Source organism: Serinus canaria, chromosome 2 (assembly GCF_022539315.1).
Source record: "Serinus canaria isolate serCan28SL12 chromosome 2, serCan2020, whole genome shotgun sequence".
NCBI classification, from domain to species: Eukaryota; Metazoa; Chordata; class Aves; order Passeriformes; family Fringillidae; genus Serinus; species Serinus canaria.
In genome coordinates, this window is record NC_066315.1 from 35,334,654 (window position 1) to 35,354,149 (window position 19,496).

The window sequence follows — 19,496 nt, forward strand, 5'->3', positions numbered from 1 at the left end:
TTACTCAAACTGTTCCTACAGTAATAACAGTATTTATAAAGCATATGGCTCTATAAAGAAAATACTAGAGAATTTTCAAAAAAAGCAGACAAAACCAATTATGCATCCCGAATCCACACAAAAGCAATTTATGTATTAAATACAAGCACAACAAGGTACTTACAACTTTCACACAATTATCCAACATGATTTAAAACTTGTGAGTTTGGGGGGGGTTTTGTATTTTTTTCAATCAGGATTATTTTGGGCTTCATGTCTTCCAAAATCTTACTAACACTGGCTTCTATCTGTGATTTATTCAATTAAGACGACACCTAGAGGAGAACTTGCAAAGTAAATTTTGGCATTTTTAAGAGCTAACAAATTGCATTATAAAGGAGTATTATCATACAGAATCAAAAAGATTCTGATCAAAACACTACATAATACACAATACACATGAGCTGCATATTACTTATTCAAAATATTAAGAACATTACCTTCTATACATCCTTGCCTCTAACACTCCTTTTGGATTAGGTATCTTAGAACGTACAAATAACAAAACCCCGCTCAACAAATAAGTGGGTATAAAAAGGGAGAGTATTTGGTCGTTTTGTGGCAAAAACGATGCCACAGGGCATCTTGTATGCAATTGTTTTTACTTCTTCTTGGCAAGACAACTTTTGTTTTATAAAAGTATTGTGAAAAACAAATACCAGATTTCTATAAGATATAAACATATTAGGAAGACTTCAATATTTAGTAACAAGAAGTCAGTAATATGGTTAGGAATAGTCCTATTTGTTTACATCTTACCTAGATTTTTTCAGAAGTGTTGATCACCCAAGTTTCTTTTTGGACGTACACTGACACCTCATGGCCATTTAAAAAACATTTAAGGTCTACACTCTCTTTATTCTGTTTTTCTCTCCTTCCTAAGATGACATCATTTGGTATATTGCTCCTTTCCTCTCAGCAAGAAACTACTTAGCATTAATTTTTGATGAGCAGTGAGGAACTCTGCCCCCCACAAACACTGAATCATGGAAGACAAAAGGACAAGGTAACTTTTCTCTCCAGCTTCAGAACCTACAAACTGAAGGGAAGCAAGCACAGCTGCTCTAACTCTTCACAGAACAGAGAGACCAGGAAGATAAATAGGACTACTGCCATATGAAGAATGAAACTGGAAATGTTCCTCCCCAAATGACAGAAATAGCCTCTGGATAAATTTCTGGCAGTACGCAAAAACCTTTTACTCCTTGAAGTATGTGAAAACCTTCAAAGATACACACATGATTACCTAAGAATATTAATAAAATTCACTACTTCCTCCAGATCCTCATACTGGAAGGAGAAGTGTGTTACCTTTCACTCTTTCCAACAGGGTGACATGTATGAAAAAAACAACAAACCTCTGCCATTTCTTCCTTCTTGATTGAGAACTCTGTGGCATATCCATATAAATAGTCAAGTCACACACTATTTATCTCAAGACTGATAATCTAACAAACTACTCCTTGCTAACTAAAATTATAAAGTCGTCAACTGTGAAAAATAAAGACTAATATATATGTAATAGGCCTGTAATGTTATTTGCTAGGGGTATTACCAACTCTTTTTAAATACTGTAGAGGTAACTGAATTAATATTATCCAAGAAATGTTAATATCCATGGAAAAAAAATAATTATTTTGAATGATTTATCTTTACCTAAATATGCAAGACAAAGCCATTTAGGGGATATTGTCAGTTCTTAAAAATGAAATGCAGCTACATTATGTAATTTCTTTAGAGATGCTACTTCAAATTTCTTGACCTTCTAGGAAAGGCCACTTGAATTATATTCTGTGAAGTACTTAAAACATTAATTAATACAATATTAATGTTTTGGCAAAATCTGTAAAACTTTTCATGTTTAAAAAGAAAATTATTAAAAGCAAATGTAAAAATAAGCCTTTACTCCATCTCTTTACCAAGTCTAAGGGAAAAGATTTTCAAGCATTTACTCTTTACGTAATACAAACTTTGTTTTACATATATTGAAGTGGAATTCCTGTAGCATTAAAACGTGATCAAGAAGGACAAAAAGATTCACTTTCCATATCAGAGAAACATCCAACTTCTTGCCCCACAGAACTCTTGGCTTTAACAGTGATGGAACAAGCAAACTGCCAGTCAGCATATTTTTACAACATTCCCTCCCAACCCTGCCAAAAAGCAGCAGCCAATAAATTCCTTTCATCATGGAAGGAGCATATTTTTCAGTCATTACTATCACCATCTGATCAGCAGCAATGGAAATATCACATGTAGTTGCATTTATAAAAGATTAAAATGAGGTCATCTTGAAGTGCACACTGGAGAAAGAATCCAAGATAACACAGTTAAAAATAAAACTTATTCTGCTCCCCATTATTTGCATTAAAGAGCTACCACAACATCTGCACAAATGCTAGACCACACATACTAAGTGCCACAGGCATCCAGCTTTTAAACTCAGTCAAAATTCAGACTCAGGTTTTCTATACCAGGTGCCAGAATCAGTTAAAAAAATATAGGGAAAAGAAAAACATTTAAAACCCCAAACCAACAATGAACTTCCACCCACCCAGTATTACTAAGATTCTGGGGGAAAAAAAATTATTTTCATCTGTTTAATCCAGTAATTTAAGTTAAGTGTCATATAACAACACAGTATTTTATAGCTGGTACTGCAATTTTGAAAAGTCAAAGAAAGAAACAGGCACCATTCTGGTACCCATTACACACAAATAATGTCTATGTTAAAGTCTCTTATCTGTACATGCCTAATGTGTTTGGATAGCTTGTAGCTGTCTGGTGACCCAGTTTCCTGAATAATTTACTCCAAAAGAACAATTTCCAGGCCTAAACAATTGCCATAACATGTATAAAATGGACTGCATGCCCCACCCAAAAATCAATCACCTATCTTTCAGCAAGTGCATTTTGGAAATACTGTAGCTAGCACTGTGCTTCCAGTATTTCTAAATATGGACATGCATCACTTTTGTATTGGCAGAAGAGCAAAACAAGGTTTATCAGCTACCATGGTTTTCAGTTTCTAAATTAAAACACTATAAGCCATCATCTTCACAGCCACTTCAACAACAGGAAAGATATAAGGAAAAGAGGGGGAAATCAACTCTTCTTCCAGGAAACTTGTCAGGGCACTTTCCTCTAATAGTATGATTTGCAATAAAGTTGCTCTAGTTTAATTCCATGACAGGTCAGTCAAGAAAAACAACCACCAGACATATAAAATTGTAAAAGGTCAGATGAGGGGACAGATCTGGAACCTGATCTTCACACAGGCCCCAAATTATAGGAGGACATCTACACCACAAAGCAGCTTGGCCTCCAGATTTCTAGCATGTGATGTTGAGGAACTAGGAGAAGATGCAGCTCTTCAAAACTGAAAAAATACAACTGGTACCAGCAGTACAAAACAGATCCTACCTTTTAATTATTATTCTTAACAAAAGGCATTTAAAAGGATGGTATAAAGTCTACTAGATCTTCAGTTCAAGATACTTAGGGCAGCCAGGAGGGCACACAGCAAGATCACTACCTCGGACATGAGGAGGGCAGACTCTGGTCTCTTTAAGGATCTCTGTAGTAGAGTGCCATGGGACAGAGCCCTAGAGGGAAGAGGGGCCCAAGAGAGCTGGATAATATTCAAAGATTGTCTGCTCCAGGCTGAAGAGCAGTGTATCCCTACAAAGTTCAGGAAATAGTGCAGAAAGCCAGAAGGCCTGCAGGGATGAACAAGGAGCCTCTGGACGAACAAACACAAACAGCTTACAGAGGGTGGAAGCAAGCACAGATAGCCTGGGAGGAATAGAGACAAACTGTCTGAACAGATAGGGATCTGGTTAGGAAAGCACTGGCAGAGGTAAATCTATTCAAGGGCATTAAGGGTAAAAAATAAAACTTTAAGTACATTATTAATAAAAGAAAGACTTGGAAAAACGTAGGTCCTCTCAGGAAAGATATGAGAGACCTGGTTACCCAGGACATGTAGAAGACTGAGGGACTCAGTGACTATTTTGCCTCGGTTTTTACCAGCAAGTGCTCCAGCCACACTGCCAATTTGCAGAATGTGAAAGCAGGAACTGGGAAAAAAAAAAAAGCTTCCTCTGTAGGAGAAGATAGAGCTTGAGATCATCTAAGGAACCTGAAGGCGCACAAGTCCATGGAACCTGGTAAGATACATCCATGGGTCCTGAGGCAACTGCCTGAGGAAGTAGCTAAGCTAATCCATCATATTTGAGAAGTTATGGCAGCCTAGTGAAGTTCTTACTGACTGGAAAACGGGGAATATAAAAAAAAGGAAATAAGGAAGCCCCAGGCAACTACAGGCTGGCCAGTCTCACCATAGTGCCTGGTAAGATCATGGAACAGATCTTTCTTTAAACTGTCATTAGGCAAATGGAAAATAAGGTGGCAACAGTCAGCACTGGCTTCACTGAAGGCAAATCATGCCTTAGAAATTTTCTGTGATGGGGTTGTACAGCAGTGGTGGATGAGAGAAGGGCAACTGACATCACCTACCTGGACTTGTGAAAAGTATTTGACACTGTCCTGAACAATATTCTTGGTTCTAAACTGGAGAGATGTGGATTTGATAGATGAACCACTCAGTGGATAAAATATTGTCTGGATGGTCTCACTCAAAGAGCTGCAGTCAGCAGCTCAATGTCCAAGTGGAGAACAGTGATAAGTGATGTCCCTCAGGGGTCAGTATCAGGGCTGATACTTTGAAACATTTTTGTCAGTAACATGGACAGTGGGGTCAAGTGCACCCTCAGCAAGGTTGCCAGCAATACCAAGATTGTGGTGTGGTAACACTGAAGTAAGGGGTGTCATCCAGAGGGAGCTTCGTGGGCTTGAGAGGTGAGCCTGCATGAACCTCATGTGGTTCAACAAGGCCAAGTGCAAAGTCCTGCATGTGGGCTGGGGCAATCCCAAACACAAGCAGAGACTGGGCTGAGAATGGATTGAGAGTAGCCCTGAGGAGAAGGACCCAGGTGTGTGGGCAGACAAGAAGCTCACTGTAACCCAGCCATGTGTGCTTGCAGCACAGAGAGCCAGATGTGTCCTGGGCTGCATCAAAACCAGCGTAGCCAGCAGGCCCAAGGGAGGTGATTCGCCCCCTCTGCTCTGCTCTAGTGAGACCCCACCTGGAGAGCTGTGTTCTGTTCTGGGGGCCCCAGCACAACAAAAACATTGAGTTGTTATAATGAGCCCTGGGGAGAGCCATTAAGTCAATCACACAGGACAGTAACACCTCTCCTACAAACACAGGCTGAGAGAGCTGGGGCTGCTCAGCACGGAGAAGAGAAGGCTCCAGGGAGACCTTATTGCAACCTCTAGGACCTAAAGGGGGCCTAGAAGAAAGCTGGAAATAAGCCTTTCACAAGGGTAAGGAGTGATAGGACAAGGAGGAATGGTCTTGAACTAAAGGAGGACAGGTTCAGATTAGATATTAGGAAAAAATTCTTTTCTATAAGGGTGGTGAAGTACAGGTTTCCCAGAGAGGCTATGGACTCCCCATCCCTGGAGGTGTTCAAGACCTGGCTGGAGCTTTGAGCAGCCTGGTTGGGTGAGAGGTGTCCCTGCCGATGGAAGGGACATTGGAACTGCATGAACTTTAAGGTCCCTTTAAACTCAAACCATTCTATACAGGGAAAGAGACCAATCTATTCCTCTCTCCTTGGGGAAAATAACGTTCTTTGAAGCATTTCAACAACACTATGAACAATTTTACTCTTGGAAACCAGTGAAAATATAACCACTTTTCTCCCTGTGAGGACTAAGTTAAAGCATACCCCTCAGAAAGGTACATTGTCAGAGGCCTCTATTGACTTCACCACACAGTACAAATCGGGATGCAAAGGTTGACTGCATAGGCTGATGGAGCAGACGGAGGTTCTGCAAACCACAGCATGTTCCCTACTAAGGGATGCCCATTTTTAACCTAATTACAGTCCTGTATCAGTAAACTGAAGCACCTCTATGTTCCAGTGGTTTTGCTGGTTCTACTTTTTTTATACGCATTTTTGTTGTATTTTTTAAAGGTTTTTACCAGTTGCATGGTTTTCTAAATATCAACAAAATTGTTCCGATTCAAGAAGAAAAATTCCCAAATTACTCACACTAGCCAAAAGTTAGGAACATCTCCTATATTCAAGTGAGAATCAGTTACAGCAGTTGCACAGCTTCTCAGTGAGAATTAAGGTTTATTAGGGCAGGGGAGGCAGAGAAGAACAAAAACCAATACAATGACCAATACCCAGCACCTATGCAAATCTTGATGCTTCGTATAATTAGGCTACTTGACCCAACTTTATATGCAAAGTTTACAAATTTCTGGAGCAAGCAGATGCAAAAAGATGCATCTTCTTCCTCATTGATAGCAGAGAAAATTATAGCAAAGAATTCCTTATAGAGGAGACTTTTGAAAATATCAGTCACAGCCCAAAATAAATAGCTACATAAACTCAGCAGTCTGGGGAAGTTGTTGTAACAAAAATCTGAAAGAGTTCTGTGCGCCATTTCTCTCCTGATGCTGAGCATGACTTTGGCTATCTATTCAGATGAAATTCTGAATATAATTTACCTTGAAACCCTGGAAAGACATAATCATCCTAACCATATGGTAACTATCCCAAATTGAACACCTCTGTGCAAATCATAGCAACTACAGAAACCTGCAGACAAAACAAAAGGAGTATAGTGAAACCATCTGATGTCCCTACTAGTCTCAACAGGAATGTGTCTTGCAAAAGAGGGCTTTAATCAAACAGTACCAGTTTTAACAATTTGCTGCAAATGCTTAAGTATAGTCAGGAATACCCACAAGCAACACTTACCAACAAAAGACACTGTTAAGCTCTGCAAGTAAAGGGTTTTGCTGAACATCACTCACAAGGGAGATGGCTTCCACTGCACCCCAACTGGGGAGCCCCCAGCAGCCAAACCCAGGCCCTGTATGGACTCAGCCAGAAGCATCCCATTTGCTGGGGACATGGCTCCAAGGTCCCAACAGAGACCAGCTCACAGAGACCAGGGCAAGATCAGCTCTGGGAGGGCTGTGAAAAGCAAATGACTACTACTTGCTTCAGTTTCATAAACAGACTTGCCCATACAGAGCTCCAAGACAAATCACAGCTTTTGGGTTTGATTTTGAAAATCTCATGTTTAAGCAGTAGAAGTGCATGGAGAAAGAAGGATTACTGTATAAGCATGAAAGGTCTTAATGAACTAAGTGAGGTTCATGTCCCACACATTGAGGCAAAAATTTCCAGCAACCGAAACTACCATTTCAGGACAATCTTCCTCATCCAGTACAAGAAAGTTGTTAAGACTGGAGAGAGAAAAATTGAAACTACTTCCTCTTACATCCAGCAATTCCTCTGCTTAGAAATCTGTCATACTACCATGAACATATAGAATGCAAAGTTCCACCAAAATTGTCCTAATATCATTGCCACAGAATCTGGGGCTTTCAAACCATAATAATATGAATTATTGCATAATGCACCTTTTCATTAGTGGCAAGAAGTATTACTGCAGTTTGTTTCTATGTCACAGTCTACATGGAAGTGGTATGTGGAATAGGGTAAGAACATGCTAAGTGACAACAGCCTTCAATTTTCTAACCTGGTAGTAGCAACACAGAAGAAAACCATGTAGGTGCTACTTCTTTCAAAGTAGAGGTCTTCTTCAAAACAAGACCACCACAGTAAAAAAACCCATATTAATTAGAACTGGTGAACATGCAGCCTGTTGGTAAAAACTGGCCTTCTCAGCTTTTATTCAGCAGTAATAATCTGAAATTATGTACATTAGCTTCTCAGGTAAATTTACTTTTGAAGTCAAGCATTATAAACTGCAATGCTTTTCCAAAAATCCAAAATAGCCTACAGTTCTTCCTCAACAGACAAGAAAAAGATGGGATTTACATCTTCTCTAAGCTCTTATGATTTTTTCACTATGCCAGGTTTAAATATCTTTCCCTCCATAAGTGTTGCAGCTTAGCAGGAGGAATCAACAAAAAAGAGTGTTACAGCTTAAAAGTGTTTTGGCTCCCATAAAGAGCAAAGCAACTACTTCTTTGAGACCTATATAAAAAAAATTTACAGAAAACCTGTGCAAGTTGGGAAGAACAGTGGTTTTATACCACTCAAGCAGTTATGCAAGCAAGCTCTAATTTAGACTTTTGTCAACAGGGACTACTTTGTTCAGAGAATCCATAGATGCTACACTGACAATAGTAGCATAGGATAATCTCCTCTAGGGAGATTCTAGCCCTAGGAGAGAGCTTGACACTAATGCTCTTTTTCCAGTTTCAGAACTACTTTTAAGGGTAAAAAATCTTGATCTATTTTCCCATGCTAGAAGGAAGAAAGGAAGTAGCTGAACTAGTCTAAACCAGAAGGTAATAGACAAGTCAAGAGCCACTGTCATGGCTAAACGGGAAAACATACTTCAGTTAAAAAAAAATGAAATCTGTAATTTCAAATGAAACAATGATATTTAGTCTTGAAAGTGGGACATCTCCCAAATTTGCCCTAAACCAGGACAAACATATAAAACAGAGTTCAGAATATGAAGCAAAAAATCCCCAACATATAAGAAATTACAGCAAATGCAACTTCAGGCGCAAAGCTAAAACGCACCCATGGCTCCAAAGCAGTAATGAAAGTCTACTTGTGCTCTCCTAAAGGCTTCCATCACCAGTGACCTGCTCTATCAACCTAAACCAGTTCTTCTCTTGGCCTTCTACAATCCAGGTACTATCAAAATAAATACATTTAACAAAAAAAGTGCTGCCACAAACCAGATAACCTCATACAGTTTACTTGTTAAATTACAGGCATCACATCCTGCCAAGTTTCACTCCTTTTTTGCCTATGCATTTTATTTATATGCCAAAATAGGTACTTACAATAGTTGCCTTTATCCAAACACATGAAGGACAGAAACATTGCATACAAAACACTAGCTCAAGGTACTCAGTGTACAGGTATTGGGACAGAGGTTAATTTTCTTCACAGTAGCTGTAATGGGGCTGTGTTTTGGATTTGTGATGAGAACAATATTAATAACACAGGGTTGTTTTACTTATTGCTGAGCTGTGCTTGCACAGCACCAAGGCCTTTTCTGCTTCTCACAATGCCCCACCAGCAAGCAGGCTGGTGATCTGAAAGCTGGAAGGGACAGAGCTGAGACAGCTGACCCCAACTGACCCAAGAGATATTCCATGCCGTATGAGATCACGCTCAGCATATAAAGATGAGGGAAGGAGGATGAAGAGAGGAGCGTTTGGAGTGATGGCATTTGCATTTTTGTTCCCAAGTCATCATTATGTGTTGAGCCTTCTCCTTTCCTGGAAAAGGCTCAACACCTGCCTGCCCATGGGAAGTGGTGAATGAATTCCTTGTCTTGCCTTGCTTGCATGCAGTTTTTGCTTTCACGATTGAACTGCCTTTATCTCAACCCATGACTTTTCTCATGCTTATGTTTCTGATTCTCTCCCCCATCGCACTGGTGGAGAATGAGCAAGGGCTTACATGGGGCTGAGCTGCCCACCGAGATCAAACCAAGCCAGAAAATGGCAGAATTGGGGTAACATACAACCTTGATTTATTTTCCTTAAATAGAATAAAGACAGTGCTAAATTACACATCCCTACTACTTTGAAAGTTAGGAGGATAAGTGTTTTTTATTTAAGAAGTCTATCCACAATACCAGTTCTAAACACTTTGGATATTCCTTTATAGGTTAGTTCTGTAAGGGAAGCCAATGAAACTTATGTCATTGAACACACAGTGGATTTAAATAAATTTACTTATTTTGCTATTTTAATAAATACAAGCACTGAGAGAACATTAGGAGAACAAGGAAATACACAACAGGAAACAGAGCATTTAATGAAATTATACAGAAGTGTCTTACCCTGTGAAATGCCATGTGACTGTAGTAGCCTTTACGCACCATGAGACAGGAACACTTACACTGGAGTTGAAATGGCCACAGGCAAAATTAATTCCTAATTTACAGGAAAAAAAATTCAGAACTTAAATCCTCTTTCACTAAATTCAAATATAACCCAATATATCACATACTGGATATATTTTACAGGAACAACTACTGTCACCTCAGAAGTAAACGTTTTAAGTATGCTAAAACTGTTGCAATAGTTTACTGAGGCAAAGAAAACAGTACCTTGGTTAATTAATGTTTTTCTTTTGCAAAATAAGAAGCACAGCTGGCACATTGATAGGCCAATACTTAGAGATAGAACTGGCAGCATAGTCAGCAACATGTGACATTTCCTGTGCCAGAGAGGAGATCTCTGGAAGCTTCAATGTATTCATCTAAACTGTTTTGGTCTTTATTGCTATTAGGTTTTACTGACGGATTTCCTCTCTGTGGACCAAAACAAGTGAATCATTGTTTTCCCCTCCTCCTTTACACATGATATTTACAAAGAAAGCCTAGCTTTTACAGATGCCTCCCTTCCACCTGAGGAGGGACAAAAGGGGAGAGCAGGAAGCGAACCTCAAAAGATTCAGCTTTCATAGTAAAGAGGGGGTATAGAATGTAAATAGCTGTGGCAAGCAGGTACAGAACAATCCAAAATAACTGCATGATTACAACATTGTTTAGTTAAGTCTTAATGACAAATTAATTACTCAGGTCAAAACACAATCCTCGGTCACCTTTCCAAACCAGGCGGCACGTGACATATTCAGCCCCAGCAGAGCCAAGAACAAAGAGGAACTACTGCTGTAGTAACATGTCCCCAGTGTTTTCTTTGTGCTGTCACTGCATTTACCTTACTATCCCATAAGCTGACCTACAGAGAACTAAAACTAAAGAAAGCTAAAACTGGTTTTTGCTAATTCAGCCCCCAAACTTGCCTGCTGTAAGATCTGCTGAACAACAGTGCAAGAGAAGAGCCAGGAAACTCCCAAGGGAGGGATATAAAAGGAGACTACCTTTTCTAGCAAGAGCCTGAAGTTTGAAGTCTTTTTAAACAGCACTTAGGATGGATTTGCTAATCTGTGCAGATGTACCTTGGCTACTGGTCTCATCTACAAATCAGACTTCAAATCATATTCCCAAATAATGCTGTAAAGTCTTAAACGTCTTCACTTTCTTAGAAAGTATAATTTCACATTTCAGCTATTTTTATAGCAGTCTAGTCTGTAAGAATCAGAAGATAAAGAGTATCAGTAGCAGTATCAGTAATCAGTGGAAATGCATCATCTTTTCTCTAATTTCTGCACCCCACCATCATTCCTGTCCACACACAGTGCCCAGCAGGTCAAGTAGACAGCACAACTCAGACGTGTGATCTGCACAGATGTCAGGTCACCCCCAGATCCTAATGACCACTCCACTCCACCTTCAACACTCTCCCTTTAAATACACCAACATCCTTTATCTTGCCAAGCAAAGTAAGTTTTGTATAGATTAGCAAATAGGGAAGTATTTTGAGCATTTTCAGTATTAATTAGAATATTGGATTAATATACTGATTATTTTTGTAAGATTGTTCATCAAAAGATACCCTGAAATTTTTAAATGTAGGATTCAAACATTATTTCCATAATACATTTTGATCTGCCAGATACTGGTTTTGATCTCAGCATTTTGATACTTGATGTTTATGTTCAGATGTGTGCTTACATTGTATTGTTTCAGTTTGAAGATTATTTCCAATCATGGAATCACAGCATGGGTGAGGTTGGAAAGGACCACAGTGGGTGATCTGCTCCAACCTCCCTGCTCAATCCTGGAGTACATGGCACATCATTGCATCCAGACAATTCTTGAATATCTCCAGTGACAGAGACTCCACAATAATTTACAGAATCCAGAATATTTAAACTGATCAGCAGAATTATGGGGGAGAAAAAGCTTAGTTTTGACAGTTCTTTTATCCTAGAAATTTTCAATCAGACTTTCCAAGCAGTCATGTTATTCTGAATAATAATTTGGAATATTGTATTCGAATGCACCAGGAGCGTAAAGTAATATTCTAACCTTTTCAGTTTGAAAGAAAAGAGAGTGATTAGTGGAAATCACTCTTTAAAAAACCCCAAAACAAAAACCAAGAGCCGCAATATCAAACCTTGTCACTTGGTGGCAGCACACCAAAGAAAACCAAAACACTAGAGCACGACCACAAAATTGCTTCCCAGCACATACCTATTACTTTAATCTCTCTCCTACAAGTGCCACAATTCCTGGAAGGCTCTAGTCACTTCACATATTTAAGGCAGGCACCTAAAATTTTAAGACCAGTGACTTCACATTCAAGGAGATACTAAAGGCTCAAAATTAAAAGAGCTTTTTTTCAGTCTTTTTGACGTGTTTAGAGGTTCACCTACCCCCACCAAAATTGCCAGAAACATGCTAAATAGTATTTCCAAACAGGTGCAAGGCTGAGCAAGCAAACAGAAGCAATACTTGAAAGCCAACAGTTCCTACAAACTGAACAAAATAGGGGACTCTGAGTCAGATGTGCCATGGATTTACATTTCATGCCCCAGAAAAGGCCTGACAAAACACCAGAAAACTCATTACAGTCCTACATCACTTCCACCAGCTGAAACTCTTGCCAGCATCACACATGAAAGGCAACACCACACACAGTAAGTACCCAACAGTGTTATTGTAGTCAGTGACAATGAACAAGAACTGATAGTCTTCACCCATATAAATAATTGATGTTAAGCAAAGGTTAGGTTTAATTAAATTACTAATATTTAATAATAATTAAATAATTTAGCAAACGCTTTCAAGAAACATTTGAAACTACTTCTACTGAAGCAGGAAAGAGATGCAATGAGAACACAAAGTTCTGCTGACTTCTCCTCTGAGTAATGTAGCAAAGGGTCATTTACCAAAGGGCCAACAGGATCTTTATATTTTCTCTCAACTGGTCTTCTACACACAGATGTACAAAGACATACAAACTATATAATGTCTTATTTCTGTAACCACATGATAAACAGCTTTGTTTCACTAGAATTCTGAAATCTAAAATTTTGTTTTAGGTTACTATTTGTAATCTACATGCCAATTTTACTAATAAGATTACCATATGCTATCACATCATTAACAGACAAGTTGCAATGACAGTTCTATTTTCTCTATATTAGATCTTTATAACTACAAGATTTAAAACAGAGTAATTTCTTAATAACAATCCCATACAAAGGCAAATAATGAAGTCTTTATAGTACTGAGGGGTTTTTGTACCAAGCATAAGATGATATTATCCAAACAATTGATTTCTGGAACAAAGAATTTGAGCTTAAAAGAGCAGAGTACTCGTATGCAAGCTTCAGGGAGGTGTAGTCATCAGTTTAAGCCAAGTATTAGGAAGTAAGCATGACTTGTACCACAGAAGAGTGACTACCATAGTTTAAAATATTAAATAAATTAGAGTTTATAAAGATAAGCTCTCCCTCCTTTCCCCTTACCTAACCAAATAGCTTACTGTTGTCTAGTATACATGCAGTCTGGTAGGACCCTTCAATTTTATCAGCTTCATTAAAACTCCACTTTCAGTGGGACACACATGAAACAACAGCCTAATCCAGCATTGCAGCAGGAAGATAAAATGGAGACCAAGGGAGAGAGATGAAAGTGAACACAGAAAGCAAGAGAAATGCAGCAGTTTGCCATCAGAGGGAGTATGAGCTTTAAACAAGAGTGTTCAGCTTCCAGGTGGGAGCAGACTCACAGTTCTGTGATTATGAACACCTACACAGGTTTAACAGAGGGCTGGTTCTCCAAATTCTTGTTGAGAAACAGCATATATGTGAAAAAGCTGCAAGAAAACAAAGTTTTTATTGAAAAACAGAGCTGCTGTACTATTTTTACAAGTAGAAAGACATAGCCATGGGACAATGAAAAAGAACTTCAAAGTTCTGCCCATTTAAATTACTAATATTTTAAAAAGTTAGGAAAATGTGCTCTTAGTCCTTTTTTTCAGTAAACTTACTGCCTTTAAAAGAAGAAAAACAACATTCTATATCTATATCTATATCTATTCCACAACATGGAACTCAGTTGTTTGGGTTTTTTTAATGAAAAGGGAAATGCTAAACAAATAAGGCACAGGACTATATATCAACTTCATCCCAAACTCTCAGCTCTACTTCAGTGCTGTCCAGTGCCAAATGTGCCTCCAACACACTGCATGCTCCTCAACATTACCTGTAAGAGCAGATCCTCAGCTGAGGCATGGAGAAAAGAAAGGTGAATGATTCTGTGTAAAAAGAAATAATATTCCACTCATTCCACCACCACACACAGGTTCTAAGATTTCTTTTTTATCCCTGATCCGAAAGAGGAAAGATAAACCATTCACCATATTCAAGACTGCCATAAAAGATCTAGACAACAATGAAGCACTATCAGACTCACTCTGTTTCAAAAAGGAAAAATGTTTGCTCATTTATCTGTGTCCCAAGTTGCAGAATGCACTAACTTCCCCATACACTAGGAAAAAACAGTTGTCTATATTCCAGAGGTACTGAGAAAGTAGCAGAGTAGGTCTACAGTACTTCAGTGTATTTTCTACCTCCAAACAATGGAGTCATTCATTTGCTCATCTTCATTTTTCCTATTTAAAAGTAGTCTCAGCAAAATCAGCAGAGGTCTGGCATCTTTTAAAAATAGTGTCAATTGTATTTTAGGTAGGGGAAACAAAAAAAGAGACTGCTTCCCTAATTTTAAAATGAAGGTGAACTAAAATCTGATTGAATCATAGCAAAATAACTCTCACTGGGGTGGTGAGAAGGAAACACTCATTTTCACAGGAATCAAAAGCTGGAGGCACATACTTGGTGTTAAGTACGTTGCCTGCTTAGGACAAGTGTAAATGAGTCATACCATCTGTACTCACATTCAAATGATAGTCTGGCAAGATAGCAGGGATAACACAAAGCAATATGATGCTCTGCTCTTAATGCTATGGATGCAGTTAAGCTGGGAAATAGAGGGAGACTTAGCAGTTAAACTAAGAACTACCTACAGTGACAGACACTGAACACCTTATTCTCTGAATTTATAATTAGTTGTAGAATGCTACATAGAAATCAATAGTACAGAAGTACATACAAACTCATATATAACAATACTGCAGAGGTTGATTAATGCTGTATTTCAGATGAATATTCCTATCTCACAGAATAATGCAGATAGGCTCAAAGTATAAATAGACTGGAGCAAGAAGTCATTGTAGAACATCAATAATTCAGAGGGAAGCTATTTAAGATAACCATTTGTTATAGAGACAAGACCAAATGCATTGACTAAGAAAAAAAACATCATGAAAACAACAGAATCAACACTGGCAAGCAGCCTTCTGAAGCAAGTTGTGCTGAGCAGAGTAAAAGCAATAACCATTAGAAGAAACAAGGAGCTCACAAAGATGCAGTGTGAGACTAATCTCAGCAAAGGTGGGGGAAGTCTCATCCAAAAGGATGACCTGTGGCAGTATCTGAGCCAGGGCAGACAAAACCACCAGCAGCATCTGGAGCAAAACGCCACAGAAAACTGCCATTCCCAGAACAGCAGGGTGGGTGGGGAACCCGGACTCATGGAAGTCATAATTAAGGCTTATCATGAAACAAATTATTAATACTGGAAAAATGTGCCAAGTTCATGTGTCTTCAGTACTCTTTTAAAAAGTCCTGGAAAGTCAAACTATGTGGGAGGCTGAGCTTACCAACATTATTTTTGTTGTAATAAAAGTAATATTCTTTAAAGTACAAAACTAAGCTTTACTTTGGATCTCAGGATATGTAATTTAACAAAAGTAGCACCGAACCCTCCATCTTTTACATCTGATGAGTGTCAGTGGTACCAAATGATGCTAAAGACTGTTTCAAAGTAGCACAAACACAGAGTTTATTTATCATGGTTACATGTAAACTAGAATACGTACAGGAAGGACAACAAGTTCTTCCCAAGATATTCCTGAATATCTCAGGGACTGGAAGGAGGAGAATAGACATCCATCTGCTGTTCCAAAATCCTTGTGATGATTTGTTTATATATATATACCAAGCTTTGAGGAGGGTGAAAAGTACAAATAATTTAAAATGGTATCTCACTTTCTCCCTGTTTTCATGCCTTCATCTTTTCATTATATGAGAAAACTGTTTACAATCTAAAAAAAAAGATCACTGTTGCACTTACGCTGGTTTGCTTACTCGATCCTCTAATTTTTTGTTGGTTAAAATCAGGCATATTATTTGAGGGCATTCTAGAGGTTATATTAACAGCATTTACAACTCCCAGCAGGTTTAGTAGCAGCAGATATTCACAGTGATGTCTGTCCCCAGTAATCACAGTTCACAAGTAGGTACACTAACATAAAATCAATACCATTAACATACACACGCAGCTGTGAGCTGAGCTGATTTGAGGGGAAGGAGAAGGATTTGAGGGGGTAGGAGGATGCTATCCCCTTACTGTTTCCTCAGTGACTATTATTTACCAAGGACAACCACGTGGAGGAGCTTCACAGGCAAACAAAGCAGTAATTCAAGCTGTTTCATTATGAATCAGCAGAACTGTCAGAGATCACGGCAAAAGTATTAGACCATTTTTGAATAAAAGTAAATTAAAAAACAGATTTAATAGTTCTCCTGATGTTGAATCTGACTCTGTGATTTGCTATTCAGATAAAAGCTTTGAGCTTGAACAGTTCCCTGGCATAAAACAAGAAATAACGAACTGACAAGCCTGAGGATTTGTGAACCTATGAAGCATCCCAAATGACATAAGTGAAAACACGTGTTGATCCTCTGATGTTCACACCACTGTTAAAAATGAAAAATGATCAAAGCAGAAGAGGAGTAAGATCCTCTAACAAATCCAATTCTTTACCTACATGTTATTTCAACATGTGCACATGTATAATTTCAAACAATAACTACTTATACCAAAAGCCATATCAACATTGAAAATTCTTATTACAAACACCTTAAAAAAACCCCACAAAGTAGTGCAGCTACTGCACTCAGATGCAGCTTTGGTCTTCATTTTCACTTTTGCAATTATTTAAGCACTTCAGAGATAATTTCCATTTAAAAATTTGGAAAGAAGGCAAAGCAAGGAGAAGATGAATTCTGATGAAACTTAACATCAAAAGGACAGATAGACAATAGCATTGTTCCTCAAGCTGAGGGAAGAAATCTTTACATTCCACACATCTTTTAGCAAGGTAATTATCTGGATAAAAACGAGGTGGTGTGCTATGAGTCACAGCAGTTCATACATAAATCAACCCATTAAGAAACTTCACAACCAGGACAGACTTCTTTAGAACCTACAGCTACTCTTCAAAAACACTGCACATAAGACTAGAAAAGAGTATATGCTTTCGAACCTGAAGAGATGCCTGTCACATTCAAAGAGAAATACAAATCAAGAAGTGATGTTCATAGACATTAATATCAGAAGAAAGCACAGGTTTGGAGCTATTTGAGTCTATGTTTGTCCATAGCAGGTTACCTCTAAAAGTCTATAGTCTTCACAGAAACCTCAGTGCTTAAATCACACAAGAGGACTGAAGAGTTAAAACCCTCAGATTATGACCATGGAACAGAGACTTTCTAGTATACAGCAATGACATATTTCAGAACATCTATGGGAAGACAGCAGTTAAAAATGGATATTGGGTAGAGGGAGGAAAGAATTGCAAACTTTAGGTATCTGCCAAGGCACAAAGATTAGACTTGATCAATAGTATTTATAGGATAGCAGGGTGGCAGTTTGTGAGATCATCTTTTACCAGCACACCACCTTTAACAAACTGTTTCTTGATGCATGGGTTTTAATCATTACTATTTTATTTTCATGTGTCTGAACTTTAACATTTCCACTCTACCTCATACAAGGGTAGGAAAAACAGGAAGAAGGGTTAGGAGTATTTTAGATAATCCATCAGACAGAATGATAAAACCTAAATACTATTTCAAACAAAAAAGTATGCATTTGCAAAATTAGGTTACAGGCATAAAAAAAATTCATTAATAGAAATATGAATAGTACTCAAGCACTAACAGAAACAAGCCACCATAAGTAAAAGTTTCCTTGGAGTTGTTTCCCCCTGCCTGAAAGGAAAACAGTACCTTTAAAAAGAATATTTTTAGATTAATATTTGAAAGCAAAAATATAAGTACATCCAAATGGTCTCACTGGATCCTTAATGAGGAAGTGCCATAATACACTGGGAATAACAGTGCATGCAGTCATTTCTCTATTCCCAGGGCCAGCAATGCAAACAGCAATTGTCTTCTTAATCCTATTGACTAGGCCTTTTAAGAAAAAAAAAATGGAAAACATAAAAAAATATATGGAATAAGCAGTTCTTTGATTAGATTTAAGAGTCTGCAATTTCATATAAACACTAGCACACATGGGGTGGTGCTGTCTTATCAGCCTTGAGGCTATTGTAACAGGACAAAAACATGTTTTTAAAATGGGAGAGTCAGAATTCACTTGGAATAGAGGCATTCCACACAGGTGTGTCAAAACAAAGCTTTGAGATTTTAACACTGCTAAATGATACACAGCTTTCATTCCCTAAAATGCAAAACAGTAAAAGAGAACTGGCCAACAGACTCAGACACATTTTCACATATGGATGTAGCAGCACTTCACCTTACAAGAGGAACAAATCAGTCAACTGAAAGTCAAATATTTGAGTGAAAAACGAGATCCACATTTTCCAGTTCACTGTAATTCCACAGGAAACACAGAGGGTGCTACCACACACTCTAGGACTTTCTTATTCGAGGGAAAAATCCAGTTGCTTGGACAGGACACATGGCCAAATATCTCCTTTATGTGCACTCTGTCAATTGCTTAAGGCCTAAATCATGACAGCCACTTCCACATAATTGAATGAGGCAAACTGGCATTCTTACCTGCCATGCACAAGTGCCACAGCAGATTCACTACATCAATACAGCCTGCAAAGGGAAGCAAACCAGATACCTCTGACTGCCAGCAGTCAGTTACTTTCTCTAGCTGACCTTAGGACTGCTCTACATAAGAGCATAATTTTGAAGTTCAACAAGATCTGGCCATTACAGGAAAAAAAAAAGGGGTAAGTTTTTAAAAAAATATTATTACATTTCACAGATAATGGAACACTTCAAGGGATGAGAAAAAAGACATCTTAAACTGTTACAGCTCAGTCCACTTGCACGGTGGACACAGACATTCTCAGGAAAATTAATCCCAACCAAGTCATGCCATCAATCTAAAGCAGATCACACAAACCAAACAAAGACCTTGCTCAGTTAAAGTGCTGTTACACTGACTACATTAGAATTCATTTCCATAGCACATTTGCCTACTTACAATTATCTAGGTGAGATGCTCTTAAAAACAATAAAACAAGTCTGATTTTTTTCTTGACAGACAGGAACCCAAGAATTGTGCCA

The 19,496-nt window shown here is 38.3% G+C and overlaps 1 protein-coding gene across 2 annotated transcripts in view; it reads right to left on the minus strand.

The window, feature by feature from the left end:
• The window catches only part of ANKRD28 (ankyrin repeat domain 28), a 119,943-nt gene that overhangs the window by 85,798 nt on the left and 14,649 nt on the right, over nt 1-19,496 (minus strand). Inside the window, exon 2 of one of the 2 annotated variants that reach the window (XM_050971630.1) lies at nt 9,967-10,060. The exons of the other annotated variant lie outside the window; for it this stretch is intronic. Coding sequence (XP_050827587.1) covers nt 9,967-10,008 — 42 coding nt within the window. The 5' untranslated portion in view covers nt 10,009-10,060. The remainder of the gene's footprint in view (nt 1-9,966; nt 10,061-19,496) is intronic. 2 annotated transcript variants of the gene reach the window in all.